At 38.9% G+C, this 15,959-nt stretch overlaps 1 protein-coding gene across 2 annotated transcripts in view; it reads left to right on the top strand.

The window, feature by feature from the left end:
- Positions 1 to 15,959, top strand: part of RIMBP2 (RIMS binding protein 2) — a 150,835-nt gene that overhangs the window by 117,603 nt on the left and 17,273 nt on the right. Inside the window, exons 11-15 of one of the 2 annotated variants that reach the window (XM_009274322.1) lie at positions 3,075 to 3,226; positions 3,608 to 4,075; positions 6,248 to 6,397; positions 10,459 to 10,617; positions 13,655 to 14,386. In XM_009274322.1, the coding sequence (XP_009272597.1) occupies positions 3,075 to 3,226; positions 3,608 to 4,075; positions 6,248 to 6,397; positions 10,459 to 10,617; positions 13,655 to 14,386 (1,661 nt within the window). The remainder of the gene's footprint in view (positions 1 to 3,074; positions 3,227 to 3,607; positions 4,076 to 6,247; positions 6,398 to 10,458; positions 10,618 to 13,654; positions 14,387 to 15,959) is intronic. The other variant, XM_009274324.1, reaches the window with a different exon arrangement.

The raw sequence follows: 15,959 nt of genomic DNA, 5'->3' as shown, positions 1-15,959 counted from the left end.
GCTGGGGGGGGGGGCATTTTAAACTTTGTATATGTTCTGTCGGAGTCAGGAGATACTGCCTAGATTGTGGCTTGAACTTATTAGATATGCAGACTTCTTTGTTACTTGGGAAAGGCCTTTTGAGTGAGCTTGTTTCAGGCCAAACACTTAACATGCTGTATCTCCCTCTAGTTGCTGAAGTATGCTAAAGCAATAAATGAGCTGTTCTCTGTTGAGCTAAAATGCAGCGAAGCCTCTGCTTTTACATCCAGAGAACCCAGAATCTTCTCCAGCACTTCATTTCACAGAGAGCATTTGTACAAAAGCATGTCAACTTTTCACTGTTGCATAGCAAAATAAAATAGCAACTGTTAACGTGATTAGAGGCTGATGCTTGTACTTCAAAAGTCATTGAAACAAAGGGAAAAGGATGCCCATGAAATCAGAGTCAGCAATGGGAGTTAACATCATAGTGTGTCATGTTTTTCTCTTGCAAATATTACTGGCTTCAAGTAACCACATCTCTCTTCTTCCAACCTACAGTTAAAAGAAAAAAAATAGAGAAAGTGTCTTTAATGTGACTAATACTGTTTTTTTCTCTCAGACTCTGGATTATTTTTCTGCCTTAAATATCTTCAGTTGATCTACATTGTAAGGGGCATGTTTCAAAAATGATTTTAGAGTATGCTGAGAGAGCAATACAGATACGCTGTGTGAAGGGAATCTTTTGTTATTGTGCTTTTCTAGAAGATGCATGGGGGTGAGTGATGTTCACATAAACCTTTAGCTGTGGTGAATGTCAGGTTTAGCAGACAGTGCAGCATGAACTGCAACACAACTGGCCACAGGCGGCTGCTAGTGTTTGTACTCACATTTTTCTAAGGGCTTCAGAAATGTTTACAGATGAATACATGAGCTTGTTTTATTTGAAGCTGAGAAGCTCTGCTCTTTACTAGTGGGTTCAGTGATACCCTTATAGAAAAGGATACCATCAGCCACTTATACCAAAAAGGGAGTGGGGATCAGTGAATATTTTAAAATTTTCACTGTGTATCAATCTCAGAGGTTTTTTTAGGGATACGTTAAGCAAAAATTAACTTGAGATAACTGCTCACATTTCAAAGCTAGAGAGAGCAGTTACATGAAAAGTACAGGACAATTAGAGGTCACCTTTTAATTTTTCTCTTTGCGTAGATATATCATGTTTTTCATGATTTAAACTTGAAAGCACATTGCTTCCTGTTGGACCAAAGCTGGGTGACAGCTCTTTAGTAGCTGAGCAGCTGAACTCCTCTTCTTGATTCATCAAAGCGTTAGAATTGCTTGTTAAAATAGAAGTAGTTCTCTTTTGGGTGCTCAGATCTAAAAATAAGACATCAGTATGCACAGGATTAGGACTAATGGGATTGTTATGGTTTTTGAGCTAATTTAGGTAATAAATTCTTGAAGACCAAACTGTAGCAGAATTCTGAAACAAACATTTATGTTGATGACCAAGACCATCAAGAGTCATCAAGAGTAATTTCGCATTTCATGATGGGGGAAAATAGAAACCGTACTAAGCCTTGAGCATTACAGTTTATTAAACCTGTCTCTGTTACAGCCTGTGAAGGTCGAGATAGATTCTCTGGGGATTGTTTGGTTTTGGGAGAATGGAAGGAAGGTGACTTCTCCTGCAGGAGCAGATTAACGTCATTTTCATAGACAAGATACTGGACTAGATCAGATGCATTCTTTCTTGTAAGCTGAGGAGCTTTGCTGAATTGGGAGTGCTGGCTGTCAATAACATAGGGTGGTCAGGGAAGCTGAAATTCAATCCTAAACCAAAATCTGCATCTTGGCCAATAGTAGTATTAGGTCAGTTTGCATACTTTGGCCTTTCAAGTTAAAAATACATTATAGGTGCAAGGGATGGTATAGGCAAAAATTTCACGTTGTGCCTGTAGTGTCCTGAACACGACCATAATTTCATTTCCATGCCCATTAGAAAATGAAATTCAGTGACAGCAAACTAATGAAATGCATTGACGGTTTGCCAGCATATCTGGAGGCTGAGGTTTGTGTGATATTTACACTTGTATCATGATCTGTTTGGTAGCAATGAATGCACACAGTTAAAATATTTGTAGCTTTTTTGGTAGATGAACAGCAATTGGTTGTGCTTAGTTCATTGGCAAAAGCAAACTCACAGCAACCAAGGTTGGTATTCTCCCAGCTTTTACCCAGAGATGGCTACAGCTGAACCCTGCTTCTGAAATGTTTTAGCATGAAACACTTCTCAGGGTTTGACTGGTAAATTAACACAACAGGATGCCTGAAATATTCATGAACTAATAATCTCTATGATATTTTTACTTTGGCCTTCTGTCCAAAGTAGAGCTATTTATAGTAGGGTAATAATGTCTTTTAATTAAGGATGTACTTGGTGTGCTATTACACTAACATACTGTAATTGCCTTAAAAGGTTAGTAGGCGTATTTTTTTCTTCAGTGCAGCGAAAAGACTTTGAGTCCTTTAAACCAGCATGCTGCTGATTGAAAAGGTTAAAGTTTCAGCTTGCAGTCAGCATTGCACCTTAGTGTCAATGTACTTCTGGCCCATAAATCGTGACTTGGAGCCACTGATAGTCCAGAGAGGCAGAATTTGAAAGTGATTTCTGAGTATGTAGTGTGCATTCAGTGAAGAGATACATACCAAAAAGTCACTTGCTGTCACCTGCAGCAGTTTTCCACTAAGTGCCACTCCTGTGCCTTTTTCTCCCTGCATTTTTCTGTTAACATCTTCCGCACTCAGACTAAATAGCAGTTACGCAGCCTGGAGGGATAAAAATAGGTCTGGAGCAAGTTGCAAGTACAGACCATCTTGCAAAGAAATACAGCTTAGTTGCTGGCTGTAAGCTGAGGGTCAGTTCCCAGCTCCATGACCTGCTGAGTGTATGCTTCTGTTTTTACATAATAACTGCAATAAGGATATTTTGTCGTCTTAAAAAAAAAATAAAATGCTTTGAGATCTGTAGTTTCCAACTTGCAAGTGTATCAGTTGACATACGTACTTCTGATCTAAGGCTCAACAGTGACCAGTCTTATCTTCCTTAGGGCCTCCAGCTCCACCTCAAGATGTTACTGTACGGGCTGGGTCCAGCCCAGCAACCATACAGGTGTCCTGGAAACCACCAACTCTGACAGCAACAGGGACCTCCCATGGCGCCAATGTCACCGGCTATGGTGTTTATGCGAAAGGTCAACGGGTGAGTTCTCCTTCCAGCGTTACAGTGACCATCTACATTAGGTGAATTTCAACTGACAGGTAAAGTCAACAATAAACATGTGACAGCACTTGAATGTGTACAGGGTTTTCTCAGCTTTCAGTAGAACCTACTCTTTTGTTTGTGCATAACTTGCTCATTAGCTTCCTTTCTATAAGCACTTAAGCTTTTGGACAAATGGGTTGAAAGGATTAAAGACAACTGGTACTAATTGGTGTGGTGCCCTAATGTGGGCTCTTGCAGCCCACTCTGTGTTGGCAATAATTCACTCCATGTTAAGACTTTGAAGGTTGTATTTTAATGGTGTTGAGGGGAGGGAAACGGATGTCTTCACGCTAGTAAGTTGCTTGTTTGTGTACTCAGGTGGCGGAGGTGATCTTTCCAACAGCAGAGAACACGTTGGTGGAGCTAATGAGACTAAGGAGTTTGGAAGCAAAGGAAGTTACAGTTCGAACACTCTCTGCACAAGGGGAATCAGTGGACTCTTCTGTTGCTGCCATTCCGTCTGACCTACTGGTGCCTCCAACCCCTCACCCCAGAACTGCTCCCAAATCTAAGCCATTAGCAAGTGCCGGAGCCCCAGAAACCAAAGAAGAACATTTAGGTCCACATTTAAAAATGGATGAGTCATGGGAGCAGACTCGTTCAGCATCCCCTGTTCATGGACACACGCTTGAGCCACCTGCCCCTAATTTTCACAGCCCGCTTCAGGGGAGGAGGTCTCCATCGCCTAACCGAATACTCCCTCAACCTCAAGGCACACCTGTCCCAAATACTGTCGCAAAAGCCATGGCAAGAGAAGCTGCACAACGAGTTGCAGAGAGCAATAGGGTAAAGACAAACTTTTTCTTAAGGCTTTTTTGGGCTAGCTTTATTCATTGTGGCACTTTCCATCAAAGATTTTTTTCATCATATGCTTTAAGGAGCAGCTAATCATTCCTAAACCCTGAAGATCTGTAGTTTGAGAAGAAGCAGTGTGCTAAAATTCTGTGCCATCTTCCACAAATATGCTTGTAACCATAAAGAGCATTGATCAGTCTTTGATCATCATAGAAACCCCATAACATCACTAGAAATGTTGTCTCCAAAAATGCAGAGCCTTACTTCTTGGGGGAAAAAAAAAAAAAAAAAAAAAAGTCGTCAAAGTTTGTCCTTGGATCCTGCAGGAGTCAAAAGGGAGGCTTGTGCCTATGTGAGAAAAGTCAACCAAGTACTGAAGTACTTTGAAAGAGACCAAAAACAATAAAGGGCAGTTTAAAAATGGGTCTGGAAATAGGCAGATAGACAAAAGTCCTGAGCAGACTTACTGTGAGAGCTAATCTTTTTGACAGTTTACAAAATGAGGACAGTCTCATTTCTATAAGGGAATCTAACCAGCAGTCAGATAAGAGACATGTTTGTATTCTAAAACCATCTGCTTTTTCAAAATACCAAATAGCAGTTTAGATGCAAGTAAAGCACTATTTTGTATCCTGTCATGGATCCACAGGCAATTTTGCGTATTTGCCCTTCAAGAGTGCCCCTTTCTCAGTGCTACACCTTCACAGATGTTTACAAAAGCTTCAACATAGCTGCCATGTGAAAGCTTTTCATTACAGCTCCTTTTTAGCTGCTAGAAGCATCACTGCCCAAAGGAGACTCCCTGGTTTTGAGACCATTATGACCCGTGTAAGCTGTAGTGACTCCTATGTTTGCTAGTTAATTTAAATCCCATGTCTGAGGCTCTTAGGTCAGCATAGCTGATGCGTATGCATCCTGACAACATGCTCTGGTTTTCCTACCAAGCATACAATATTTAAATACTCCCAGTGCCCTGGGCAGTTACTTTCTCGTCACAAGCTGCTCACAACTGATGTTACTTGTTGCAAGCTCTGGTGTCACTTTTTTCATACATTCTCTTGGACCTTCGTCTGGCAGTCATCAGTTTTTATGTCCAGTCTTTCGTCTCCCATTGTATTTCCAAAATAACTCCATTAATTTTGACAGTTCACACATGTCTTGACAGCCCCAACTTCTTTACTGTCCCTGTTTTGGGACAGAATTGAGCCAGTGGGTGATGATAGAGCTTTTGGGAAGCTGAATAATTCTAGATCAATAAGGTCTGATTAAATACATATATATGCATGTGTATATTTCTTCCTTTTCATTATAAATAAAGCAAACTGGAATAAATGTAATAGAGAGAGAAAAGGCAATTAGTTTCTTTGGCACTCTGAGGTGAAAGTTGATTTAACAACCATATAGGGAAAGAGAACTGAAATAATTTTTCTGTTTTTAAAAATTGCTGACATAACATATGCTCTGAACCATGTTTAATTACATTAATTTTAGTGATGCTTGAAATGTTTAATTCAGGGATCTGGACAGAAGTTTACAGATGGATTCACTCTAAATTAAATCAAAATCTGCCAATGACATTTGTCATGTTTAGTCCCCAGTAGTAGAAATTCTTGCCTTGTGGTAGGCTGCTGCAGAAGAAGCTGTGTCTTCTCCCTGCCCTTCATCCAGCCTGTTAGTTGGCTGGCTGATGGTTATTGTCATGAGAGTAAGCAGGATTCAGTAGCTGAGGGTAAGAGTCACCTCAGAGCAGAGGAAGAGCATGAAGTCTCATTCTATAGCTTTTTTTGTACTGAGGTCAAAAATGCTGTAGTGGCTAGGTCTTCTGCTAACCCTCTGCCAAAGGGAAATTAGTGTCTTTGTTAGCAGCCTCTGACTGTAGAATACTGAGAAGTTTGGCATAAGTGGTGCTGGGAAGAAAGCTAGCAGCTGAGTTGATGGTCACATAAAAGCATATAATTGTTTATGAGCAAGAGTGACACAACAAGCAAAAAATTCTTGAAAACTCCTAAAAGGTTACGGTCAGGAGAAACTAACATTGCTTTAAACCATGAGTAGGTGTAAATGTTGTGTTCTTGAGTCCTTATGTCTTATATTTGCCATTTCTTCCCTTGGTTGCAGGAACAAGTCTGCTTCACAATTTTCCATTTTTTGTTGCTTTACTAGATGGAGAGGAGAAGTGTTTTTAGCGAAAGGAGTAATGCAGCCCAGTACGCTAACTCAGATGATGAGGAAGATGGCTATGATTCCCCTAATGTCAAAAGAAGGGGGGCTTCAGTTGATGATTTCCTGAAAGGGTCAGAACTCGGAAAGCAAGTAAGTAGTCTGGTCTTGTTACTGTGTCAGGTGTCCGACATGAAACAAGTATTTTATGAAGCTCAGCAGGCTATCCAGGTCACCATCTGATTATTGTAGCCATATTGGTAAACTATACAGACAAGCAGCTAAATTGTGGGGAGGTAGATGAATGTCCTGTTAGTGGAGCATAACACTGTCTAATGGCAACTGAATGCTTGGCACCATGCATCTATAAATCGTTATCCCAAGCAACAGTCTTAAGCACTGGAAACTGAAAAAAATGAAGCTGAAAAAATTGAAACAGAAAATGTAACTGGAATGTCATGTTTGGGCTCTGGGCTTTTTCTGCAGGATGTGTTACTACTGCGTATGAAAACATGCTGTGAAAAAAGGGAAAGGGGGAAGGATTTTTGTGTTCCATAAAAGCCATAGCCTGTAATCCTAATTAGCAGAAAACCAACATCGTATATACTTGGCATGCTGTAATGAATAGAAGGATGTTGCCAGAAGAATTTTGCACATCTGGGCAGCTTTTAGTCTGATCCCACTGAAACCAAATATAAAGTAATTTATTACGTTACTTTCAAGAGAGATGTAAATTCTAGCAAAGAGATATTTTCTTATGTCTTAGCATGGTCAAATAATCTTGTTAGCCAAACATCTGACCTCCCATGTTGAAGGGTCCAAGCAACGGCATTCCTTCTCGTACCAGTTCTGAGACTTTCTGGAATTTTGGTTCCATTTATTATAGAAGTTCAAGCATTTATGAATGTATAAACATTGCTCCAAATTTCCGGTGTTCTAAATATGTGGCTTCAGGATTTGATTTGGTTCCATCTTCACATACAGTGGTTCCCATTTTTAGAATACATGCAATCATGCTGTGCTTACAAAATGTGGTTGTGGATGAGATGCGTCTGTACCTCCGTATACAATTAAAATTATTCTGGACACAAAAAGGCCAAGATTTTCAAACAGGACCAGTGCTCTTATTAAAAAGGCCCAGTGTAAAAAGTTTAGAGTTTTTGTAAGGGACCAAGGTCAACTTCATTTTTCTGATAACCATTTTTCATATTTAACCTTGGTAGATAAACTTGGGGGTATCTACCATGTGAGTACAAAGTTGCTGCTCCATGTGGACTTACTACCTCAGATCATTAAAGAGTGGTTTGGAGTGTGTCTGCTTTGCCAAGCTCTACAAAATAGAAGCTTTGGATATGAACACTGGAAGGCTGGCAACCCTTAAAGTTGTATTTCTTGAAGCCTCAAAACATAAAGCTCTGTTATCCACTAGGAACATCCTCAAAGCTAGATTTGAAATCTCTCTGGCTACGAGTATTCTCAGATCTGATTGAGTTTCAAATTTAGTTTTCGTGTAAGGCTAAAAGAATTCTTCACTGCTTTAAAACACAAAGTCAAAAAATGCACTTTGAGAAATAGCTTTCACTGCTTTAAAACACAAAGTCAAAAAAGAAATAGCGGTTAAATTATGTCTGGCAAAACAGCTGCAGTGTGTTAAGTGTAAATTGATTATTGAATGTTTATTTTAGAGCTTCAGAGATATACCTATTTGTAGTGTAATTGCTCATTTGCATTGTTTATGAAAGAGGATCGCTTTTACTGCTTGGTTTGTTAGTGAAGAAATAATTGGAGAAAATTGGAGAAACCTAATCTGCGGTGGTTTTCTCCATAAGAAATTATTAGTTTGCTAATTTCATTATAATGCTCATGTGCTGCTGGTATCTTCCAGAAGCAAGTGCTATTCTGTATTCTGATTCCCTCTCAAAGGTCTTTGGCTTTCTATCAGTTGACTTCCCTTACTCCATAGATACGAGTAAAAAAACTGCAAGCAAATGCAAGTAACATTAATGTTTTTTCATCAAGCATTATTTTTATTAGCATTACATATGGCTACTAATGGAAATCCTTCATGTCTGTCGCATTGCATTTTGTAGGAAGATATATTGATTTTAACCTCCCCAGTTTAAAATGTCCCATGGGGAAGGGTGGCATGGATCACAATTCTGAAACTGGTGCAGTATCAGTCTCTCACAGACTTTCCTTGTGAACGTAGACTTAGAAAGTTAGTCTTTCTTGCCCAGCTCCTCACATGTATTTATGCATCTAAATGTCTCAATACCTCTGAGGATCTGGGTCAGTGGGCCTGTCAACCAAGACTAAAATGGGAATAATAATTCTTTCTTTTGTCACAAAAAGGTATGAAGATATTGTTTTCTGTAAGCTGTTGATTTGCTCTGTAAATAGATAATAAGGACAAGGGAAGTAAGTATCAGAGATAGACCTGAAATTCAGAGACAACCTGGGACATTTGCAGGAAAGGCAGTGCTAGAAAACGTGTGAAATAATAACCACAGGTGCATGGAATATCCGGCCATAGAGGTTTCACTGGAAATCTGCATGTGTAAATGCAGCCAGTTATTGAACATAGAGCATGCATGCCCTATTACATACAGAGTTAATTGATTGCAAGCAGAATTGTGTAATTATTACTTACATAATATCTCCTAGTTACATTTTATACCTCAATTAATGTCGTGCTTGAATTAGAAGATTTCTTGAAATAAATGAGTGGGTGTTTAGCAAGGCATTCCTGTTGTTAGAACCACAACGGATAAGCCTCGGAGACAGTTTGCTGGGTCTCTGTAGTCTGATTGCCCAAACAATCAGGGCTTTATTCCAGCTGTATTGGCCTTTGACAATCTACAAGGCATTGTGCACTTAGTTGGGCAAGTTTTGTAGTACTGTGCCAGTGCAACCCCCAAGTCTATTTGAATACAGCTGAGAACAGGAGTGAGTTTCTATGAAAAACAGGACCAAGATTCTGCTGGAATGGAACTGATGAAATAATAAAATTTAGTATAAGAGCCACAAAGTTTAGATGTGGAAATGAAGCATTAGAATACAGTCTGATCTTTTAACTTCAAAAAGAAACCAAAAACATTGTGAAACTGCAGTGGCTTTTTTTTCTAAGATGATCCTAATATAATGCATCTGCAGGATCTGAAAACATTTATGGGCTTGGCACTGAGAATTACTACTAAAAGCTTCACCCTACAATCTTTTTAGCTCCAGAACAAAGAATTAAAAGAGGATAAATTGTCTCTTGTATTTGGAGGGCAAATCCATCTTCACTTTGGAGAAATTGCTTGTTGTAGACATTGTCTTCTCATTGCTGGGATTGATTGATATCAGCGTGTTACATAGCTATGGGAATTGATCTGGTACTACAGAAATTATTTCTTCATTAGTATTGCTGGGGGAAGGAATGCCGTAATTTCTAGCATTCTAGTACTTCTAAAATATCTGATTCTTCAAATACTCTACTGCAATCTGGCAGTCAGATGACTCCATTTGAAAATTCGTCCTTGGAAATACAATGAGTTTGGTTTATGATCTGATTTGTTAGATGTAATGTTTAACAGAGGCCACTCCTATTTAACATTAGCAATTCAGTAGGACATACTTTTTTCTCCTTATCTTCCAACTAATTGGAAACTTACAGGAACTTGAAATATTTGGACTAATTTTAAAGACAATTAAGCTTTTAGCCAGTCTATTCCTACAATGTTTAAGAGAATGAAAGTTTCAAATTCCATCAGCTAGCTATGTCATACGATGATGGTAACATCCTGCAAGAATTAAATGCTGATCACTTTTAAATTACAATGTGATATAACAAACAACTGTGAAGAACAGTTGATATGGGAATTAACCTAGGGCTTTTACAATTTGGTCAGCAAGTCCACTGATGCATGAAGGACCTCTTTAAATCAAGGGAATTTAATCAAAACTAAAACTAGATTTGGTGCTGTGAATGCAGACATCCTTTTTTGTATCACCGACGGGATTAAGATTGGATTTCTTGAATTGGGAGCATAAATGGGCAAAAAAAATTTATATGTGATCTCTCCACTAGAACAGAGCAGCAAGACGCAATTTATACGTGGTTATTAGTGGGATATTCAAACCTAGGAAATGCTCTAGTACCCGTTGGTGTTATACAAGGATTTTCAGCTTTACAGCCAGTAAAGATTTTTCTCTCTCACCCTGTCAATTAGCCTCACTATTGCCATGGTGAAGAGTACCATACAGAGAGCAGCAGAGGTTCTGACTTGTCTGATATTATGGAAGAAGATGAGGAAGAGCTGTACTCCGAAATGCAGCTGGAGGATGGAGGAAGGCGACGAGTCAGTGTGACTTCACACAATGCACTTAAGGTAAGTGTGACTGCAGAGAAACCTTAGGAGTACCTCCGTATTTTGAGTCTTCCTTCAAAGCATTTCTTGTAGTCAGTTATGGATTTTGCTGACCATTAAAACTCACGCTGTCATATAGACCTAGAACTGGGGTGAACATTGTTTATGATGTCAAGGCCACTTTAATACATTTATTACCCCTTTTTTTTTTTTATTATTTGATAGCTAATCTTTTTACTAATTGACTATTCTCCTATATGTAATTGTTGAAGTTGCAATTTCTGTTCTATATCTGGGGACCTTTCCCACGTCTATACGACAATATACCACATGTGCTACCCAGACAATGAGTTGTTTCTGAGCAAGGAGATTTATATAAATGTACGTACATATAGAAAACAAACAACTCGGGTTTTTCACATCTGAGTAATTTGTCCCTGTTTCCAGTGCTGGTCCCATCTCTTCCACAGGCTTTACAGCGTGCTTGTAAGAAAGGGAGTTGGGTCAGCTTCGTTTGATAAATGCATTATCAGAAATCCTCGTGCTCTGATTATTAAGGAATCACCAGAGACGGGAGGAAATACCTATCAGAAAGATTGCTTTAGCACTGCACAGGAATATTCTTTGTGAAAGACAACTTCAGTATAACAATTAAAGCATACGTAGAATGTTGAACCTACCCAATACAGAATATATATTTCCCATAGTATATTTGTACGTGTAAATTGTATTTGCTTTTTTTGTGTCAAGCAATTACACTAAATTGTGTTTTCTTAGAAAGCTGGATAACTTGAATGATAAGGAAACCCACAGGTTGATTTGTCTTCCAATATGCTGTTATTTAACTAAAAACCAATACTATTTTCTCATGCATACAAGAATTTTGACCATTCTTGTAACTGCTTTCATGTACTATAAATTCAGTCCTTTTATTCTGATGCAGTCTGGAATGAGACAGGTACTTTTTCAAAAGAAAAAATAATCAGTGTTTCTATTATTCTGCTAACATAAAGGTTGAAACTGAAATCCTTCTGCATGCTGCTTCTGTCCCTTTCCTCTGGGAAAAAGTGAATTATCCCTAGACTGTTCGTGTTCTTTATGCGTCAGAAAGTATATTTACTTCTTGGTTTTAAATTAGTATTGCCGATGTTGATATTTAAAAAGAAAGGTCCAGACCCTTAATTGGTGTAGTAAATCATTTTAGACCTGTTAAAGTCTGCAGGCATACTTCTCTTGATGTAGTAGTGTACATGAAGGGTACGGTTGGTTGACTCACCCTGCAGAAGTGGAATTCAGTGTGTGAGTACCTCCTGGGGAAGGACTCGTGGATGTCTTGAGTCTCATTTGGAGAATATGGCCCACCATGCTGATAGGTTTTCTGATATAAAATGCAGGTCAGATTCTGATCCCAAAGTGCGCCATAATTTCCCCCTCTTTCACTAGATACAGTTTCACTTTGCAACGTCAGTAATTAACAAAAGAATGAAAAACGTTTACTGAATTTTCCATAATGTAATCAGATTCCTGTTCCTCTTGCATCTGAAAGTATGCCAGCCATGCTCTTGCAGCTGTAATCGAGTATTCTCTCCTGAGTTAATAGATGCTCCCAAGTAACAAGAAATTTTGCATGCAGATATATATTTGCTTTATTGGGAGATTATTATTCCCTCCAATGGTTCCCTAAAACAAAGGCTGACACGGGTGATTGGGGAAGATTCACCTCACTTACCTAATCTGAGCTTTCTAAAATGTGGGATATTTGAGCTCCAATCAAAACTATCCTTGTTCATATTTGTTGACTTCTTTCCACTTTTATGGCAGTTTGTCTCAAAAGTTTCACAAGTGTGCTACACATTTTAAAAATGAATGAAAATAGGTGAAACAAATATAGTCATAAAGTAACTTAGAAAGTTCCTAATGCCTGAAAGGGGAAGACATCCAAAACCCAGTTAAGTTTAACATGCTCAGAGAGAGAGATATTGCTGAAGTCTCCAAGATGATCCTGTCAATGCTGATGGGTGCTGCTGTGTCCAGAGACCTTCCTGATCTGGGCACTGAGTAAAGTACAAGGAGAGGTGATCTCCACGATGTAGAATCTATAAACCATGTCAGTGAAAACCAACACCTCCTGCATCATTATTCTCTTGTCTCTTCTCAGAGTCCAACAAAGATACTGCGTAGGATTCTTCTGTTACACTGACCTGTGTTTTGTGTAAATGTAGTAGAAAAATTACAAATGTATCTGTCATGTTCAGAATGCTCATTTTATCCAGGCTGGGAGAGTTTTTTACCTACTTCTGGTATAAACAGACTTTTACTCACTTCTGCTCATAGGCTGATTTTCAAATATTGGTTTTATCAAGCAGGTACAAGATTATGATGAAAGATTTGATGACAGTGCAGACCAAGTGACATCAGAGAGCAGCCTGCTTCTCAGGGTTCTTTCTGTGGAAGCCAAGCTTTAAAAATGGTGCAGTTTTTTTACAATTTTACAAAGGAAACTAGAACTCCTTTAATGATGTCTGCAGAATAGCTCTCCTCTGGCAGGAGATTTAGGAGTATTTGCTACTTATATAGGATGCTTTAACAGATGCAAAGCAAGAAAGCATGCTAGAACAGAATTTTCATTCTCAGATACGGGTTCTGGTTACAAAGAAAAATGAAATAACGAATTGGCATGGGGCAAGGAACATACTAAGCATTATGCTGTGTTTTAATGCCATTCTCATTCATCATGCTGGAACCTGTATGCAGCTTTTATTGCTTTGTGTTAAATGCATGGGTTTATTCTTGTTAAGACCATCACTCAGTTGTTTGTACTGACCTCTCATGTTGGATCTGACACCCAGCAACTTCTTAATCATGTCTTTATTTTTCACAGATTCTCACTCAAAGCATGACATCCTTTTCACTAAATAAGCTGCATGTCTTATGTTTGCCATTGCTCTAAAACTAATTCTGTCTTTATTTTTCTTTTCTTCTCCCTTTTCCCTCCCATTTTATTTTTGTCACACGCTATTTGTTCCCTGTCTGGTTTTTAACATTACATAATCTTAAGGAGTGCGATAAGAATAAGACCACTGAAGCCACTTTTTTGGAACAGCCTGACTTTTCACAGCAGATACATCACAGTAAAAAGCTTTTCAGTATTCCAGAAGTAGCTGAAGAGGATGGTGAATACTCTGAACTGCTGTACAAGCAGGGTTTAGGTATGCCCTATAAAAAGAATCCCACAATAGCTAGAGACTCTAGACCACCTAGGCCCTACAATCAAGACCAGCAGCACAACTTCTGGTACCCAGCCAAGCACAGAATTTCAGGCATGGAGGATTTTGCTGCAGACGACAAAGGATGTAAATATAGCCGATCCTTATCAAGAAGCCCAGACAGTGGACTAGACTGTGGAAGTGAAGAAGAAGAATCTCGTTTTAATTTCAGATACACTTGCGATTCAGTTTCTGCCAACGTTGCAGCTAGCTGTTGTGCAGAGACTGCTAACTATTCCTGCAGGAAAAGCATGAGGCCATTGCTTGCTCGCAGGAAAACTTTAACCAGACAAACCAGCATCGAAGAAGATTTTGGTGACCTGGGTCCTTCCTTTGTAGAGCCCAGGAGTGAGCAGGTCAAACCCAGTTACGAGAAAAAGTATGAGACTCAGAAATGTAATAGAACAGATAATTTGGTTAATGAAGATGTTCAGGGAGGCTGGAAGACCGACTTAAAAATGGCTGACTCTAGGGCAGCTGGTCTACTTGCAAAACCATCCCACAGAGATGCAGAAGACTCTCTGGTGTGTGAAATAAATCTTCCTTCTAACATCTGCTTGCCAAATCAGTCTGTTTCTTTCTTTTATTCTTTTCTTTTTCTTTTTTTTTCTGAGTTAATTTTGAGAGTCCATCCTTTGGACCTATCTATCCGCTACATTTTTCCCTTTTTTTTTCCCCCCCTCCCCATTCATTTTTGTTTATTATTCTGCACTTTCCTTTACAGTCCTCTTTTGTGTCATGCTGAAATCAGTTTAATTTGCTTTACAATGATTTTCCCACAGAACAAATTACAATAATGGCTGCTTTTATTAAAGGACAACTGAATCTAAATTTTAATTAAGGGTTAGCTGAATTATAATTTTTCCAAAAGATTGTTTTTCTTTATTTTGCCCATCTAAATGTTGCTTTTAAAAAAGCTGCATTTTAACTGGAAATATATTTCATCAGTTGTTTGTTTGTTCTTTTTTTTTTTTTAAATGTCAAGGAATTCATTTCATCATGTTGTTTTTATTCACCTCATTCCCAGAATTTTCAGGATATGGTCTTTATCATGAAACATCTCCGGACAAGAATCAAGATTCTCCCCCAGTGTGACAGTGACCCAGATTTACGGAGTCACGGGTTTCATCATATTTCCATTTTCTACCTTATCTCTGCACTGTCACTACTTCGCCTTCCTTTTTAGACCATCTCTTCTTGCCTTTGAAGTTGCAGACTGCATCTCTGCATGAGAATGCAGGCAAACAGCTTCTTCCAAAGGGAGAGGCCAGGGCCGTTCCTTATCTTTCAAGGGTGCCTCTGCGTGACCTTGCCTATTTGCATTTCTGTCCATTAACCTCTAGCAGAGTCTCCACGCTTTGATAGGTGCATCCGTAGGCTTGCCTGCCCCCTAAAGACCAAAGCAAGTTCCTTACTCTCTCAGTCTGCAACAGTCCAGAGTGGAAACCTCAAATCTAGCGTGTTTCATGTAAGAGTAGAAATCAGCTGCCTGCTCTTCTAGCCTAGCAGTTTAGGCTGAAATGATCCTTAAAAATTTCTCCCATTAAAATTGGTGCCCAAGCTGTATTAATCTCCATGACTGCATGATAAACTCTGGAGAGCATTAAAATAGTACCATTTAGTTATTGAAATAGCAACATTTTCTGCAAGGGTAGAGAACAGAAAGAGACAGCTGTGATGTGAGACGAAGTGTGTCTACGTTCCCTTCTTACGTGTTTCAATGACCTTTAAAAGGCTTTGACAACCGAAGGCCATTATAGAAAAGCAGCGTGCTCAAAGACAGAAGGATGTACGCTTGTTCACATGCTGCAAACTGGACAAAGCTATGTACCTGAATACAAAAAAGACTTGCCTTTTCAGTGCAGTCCAATCTCCACAGCTCTCATGACTGGTTGTACTACTCTTCAGGAGATTATAACGTCATCTTAGCAGCAACAACAAAGGCAAAAGAATATTTAAAAAATTATTCTTTTCTTTTCTTTTTGTTCTGATGTGTGACTACTGGTTACAAAACTCTGCCATAAATCAGGGAACCATTTTTTTCTTTTGCAGGTTTGCCAGGCAACAGTATTTACTTTTCAGCTAACCTTTCAGTTA

This window comes from Aptenodytes forsteri, unplaced genomic scaffold, assembly GCF_000699145.1.
Source record: "Aptenodytes forsteri isolate BGI_AS27 unplaced genomic scaffold, ASM69914v1 Scaffold79, whole genome shotgun sequence".
Lineage (NCBI taxonomy): Eukaryota > Metazoa > Chordata > Aves > Sphenisciformes > Spheniscidae > Aptenodytes > Aptenodytes forsteri.
The sequence above is the reverse complement of the archived record's forward strand: the minus strand, read 5'-3'. Positions and strand labels throughout refer to the sequence as shown.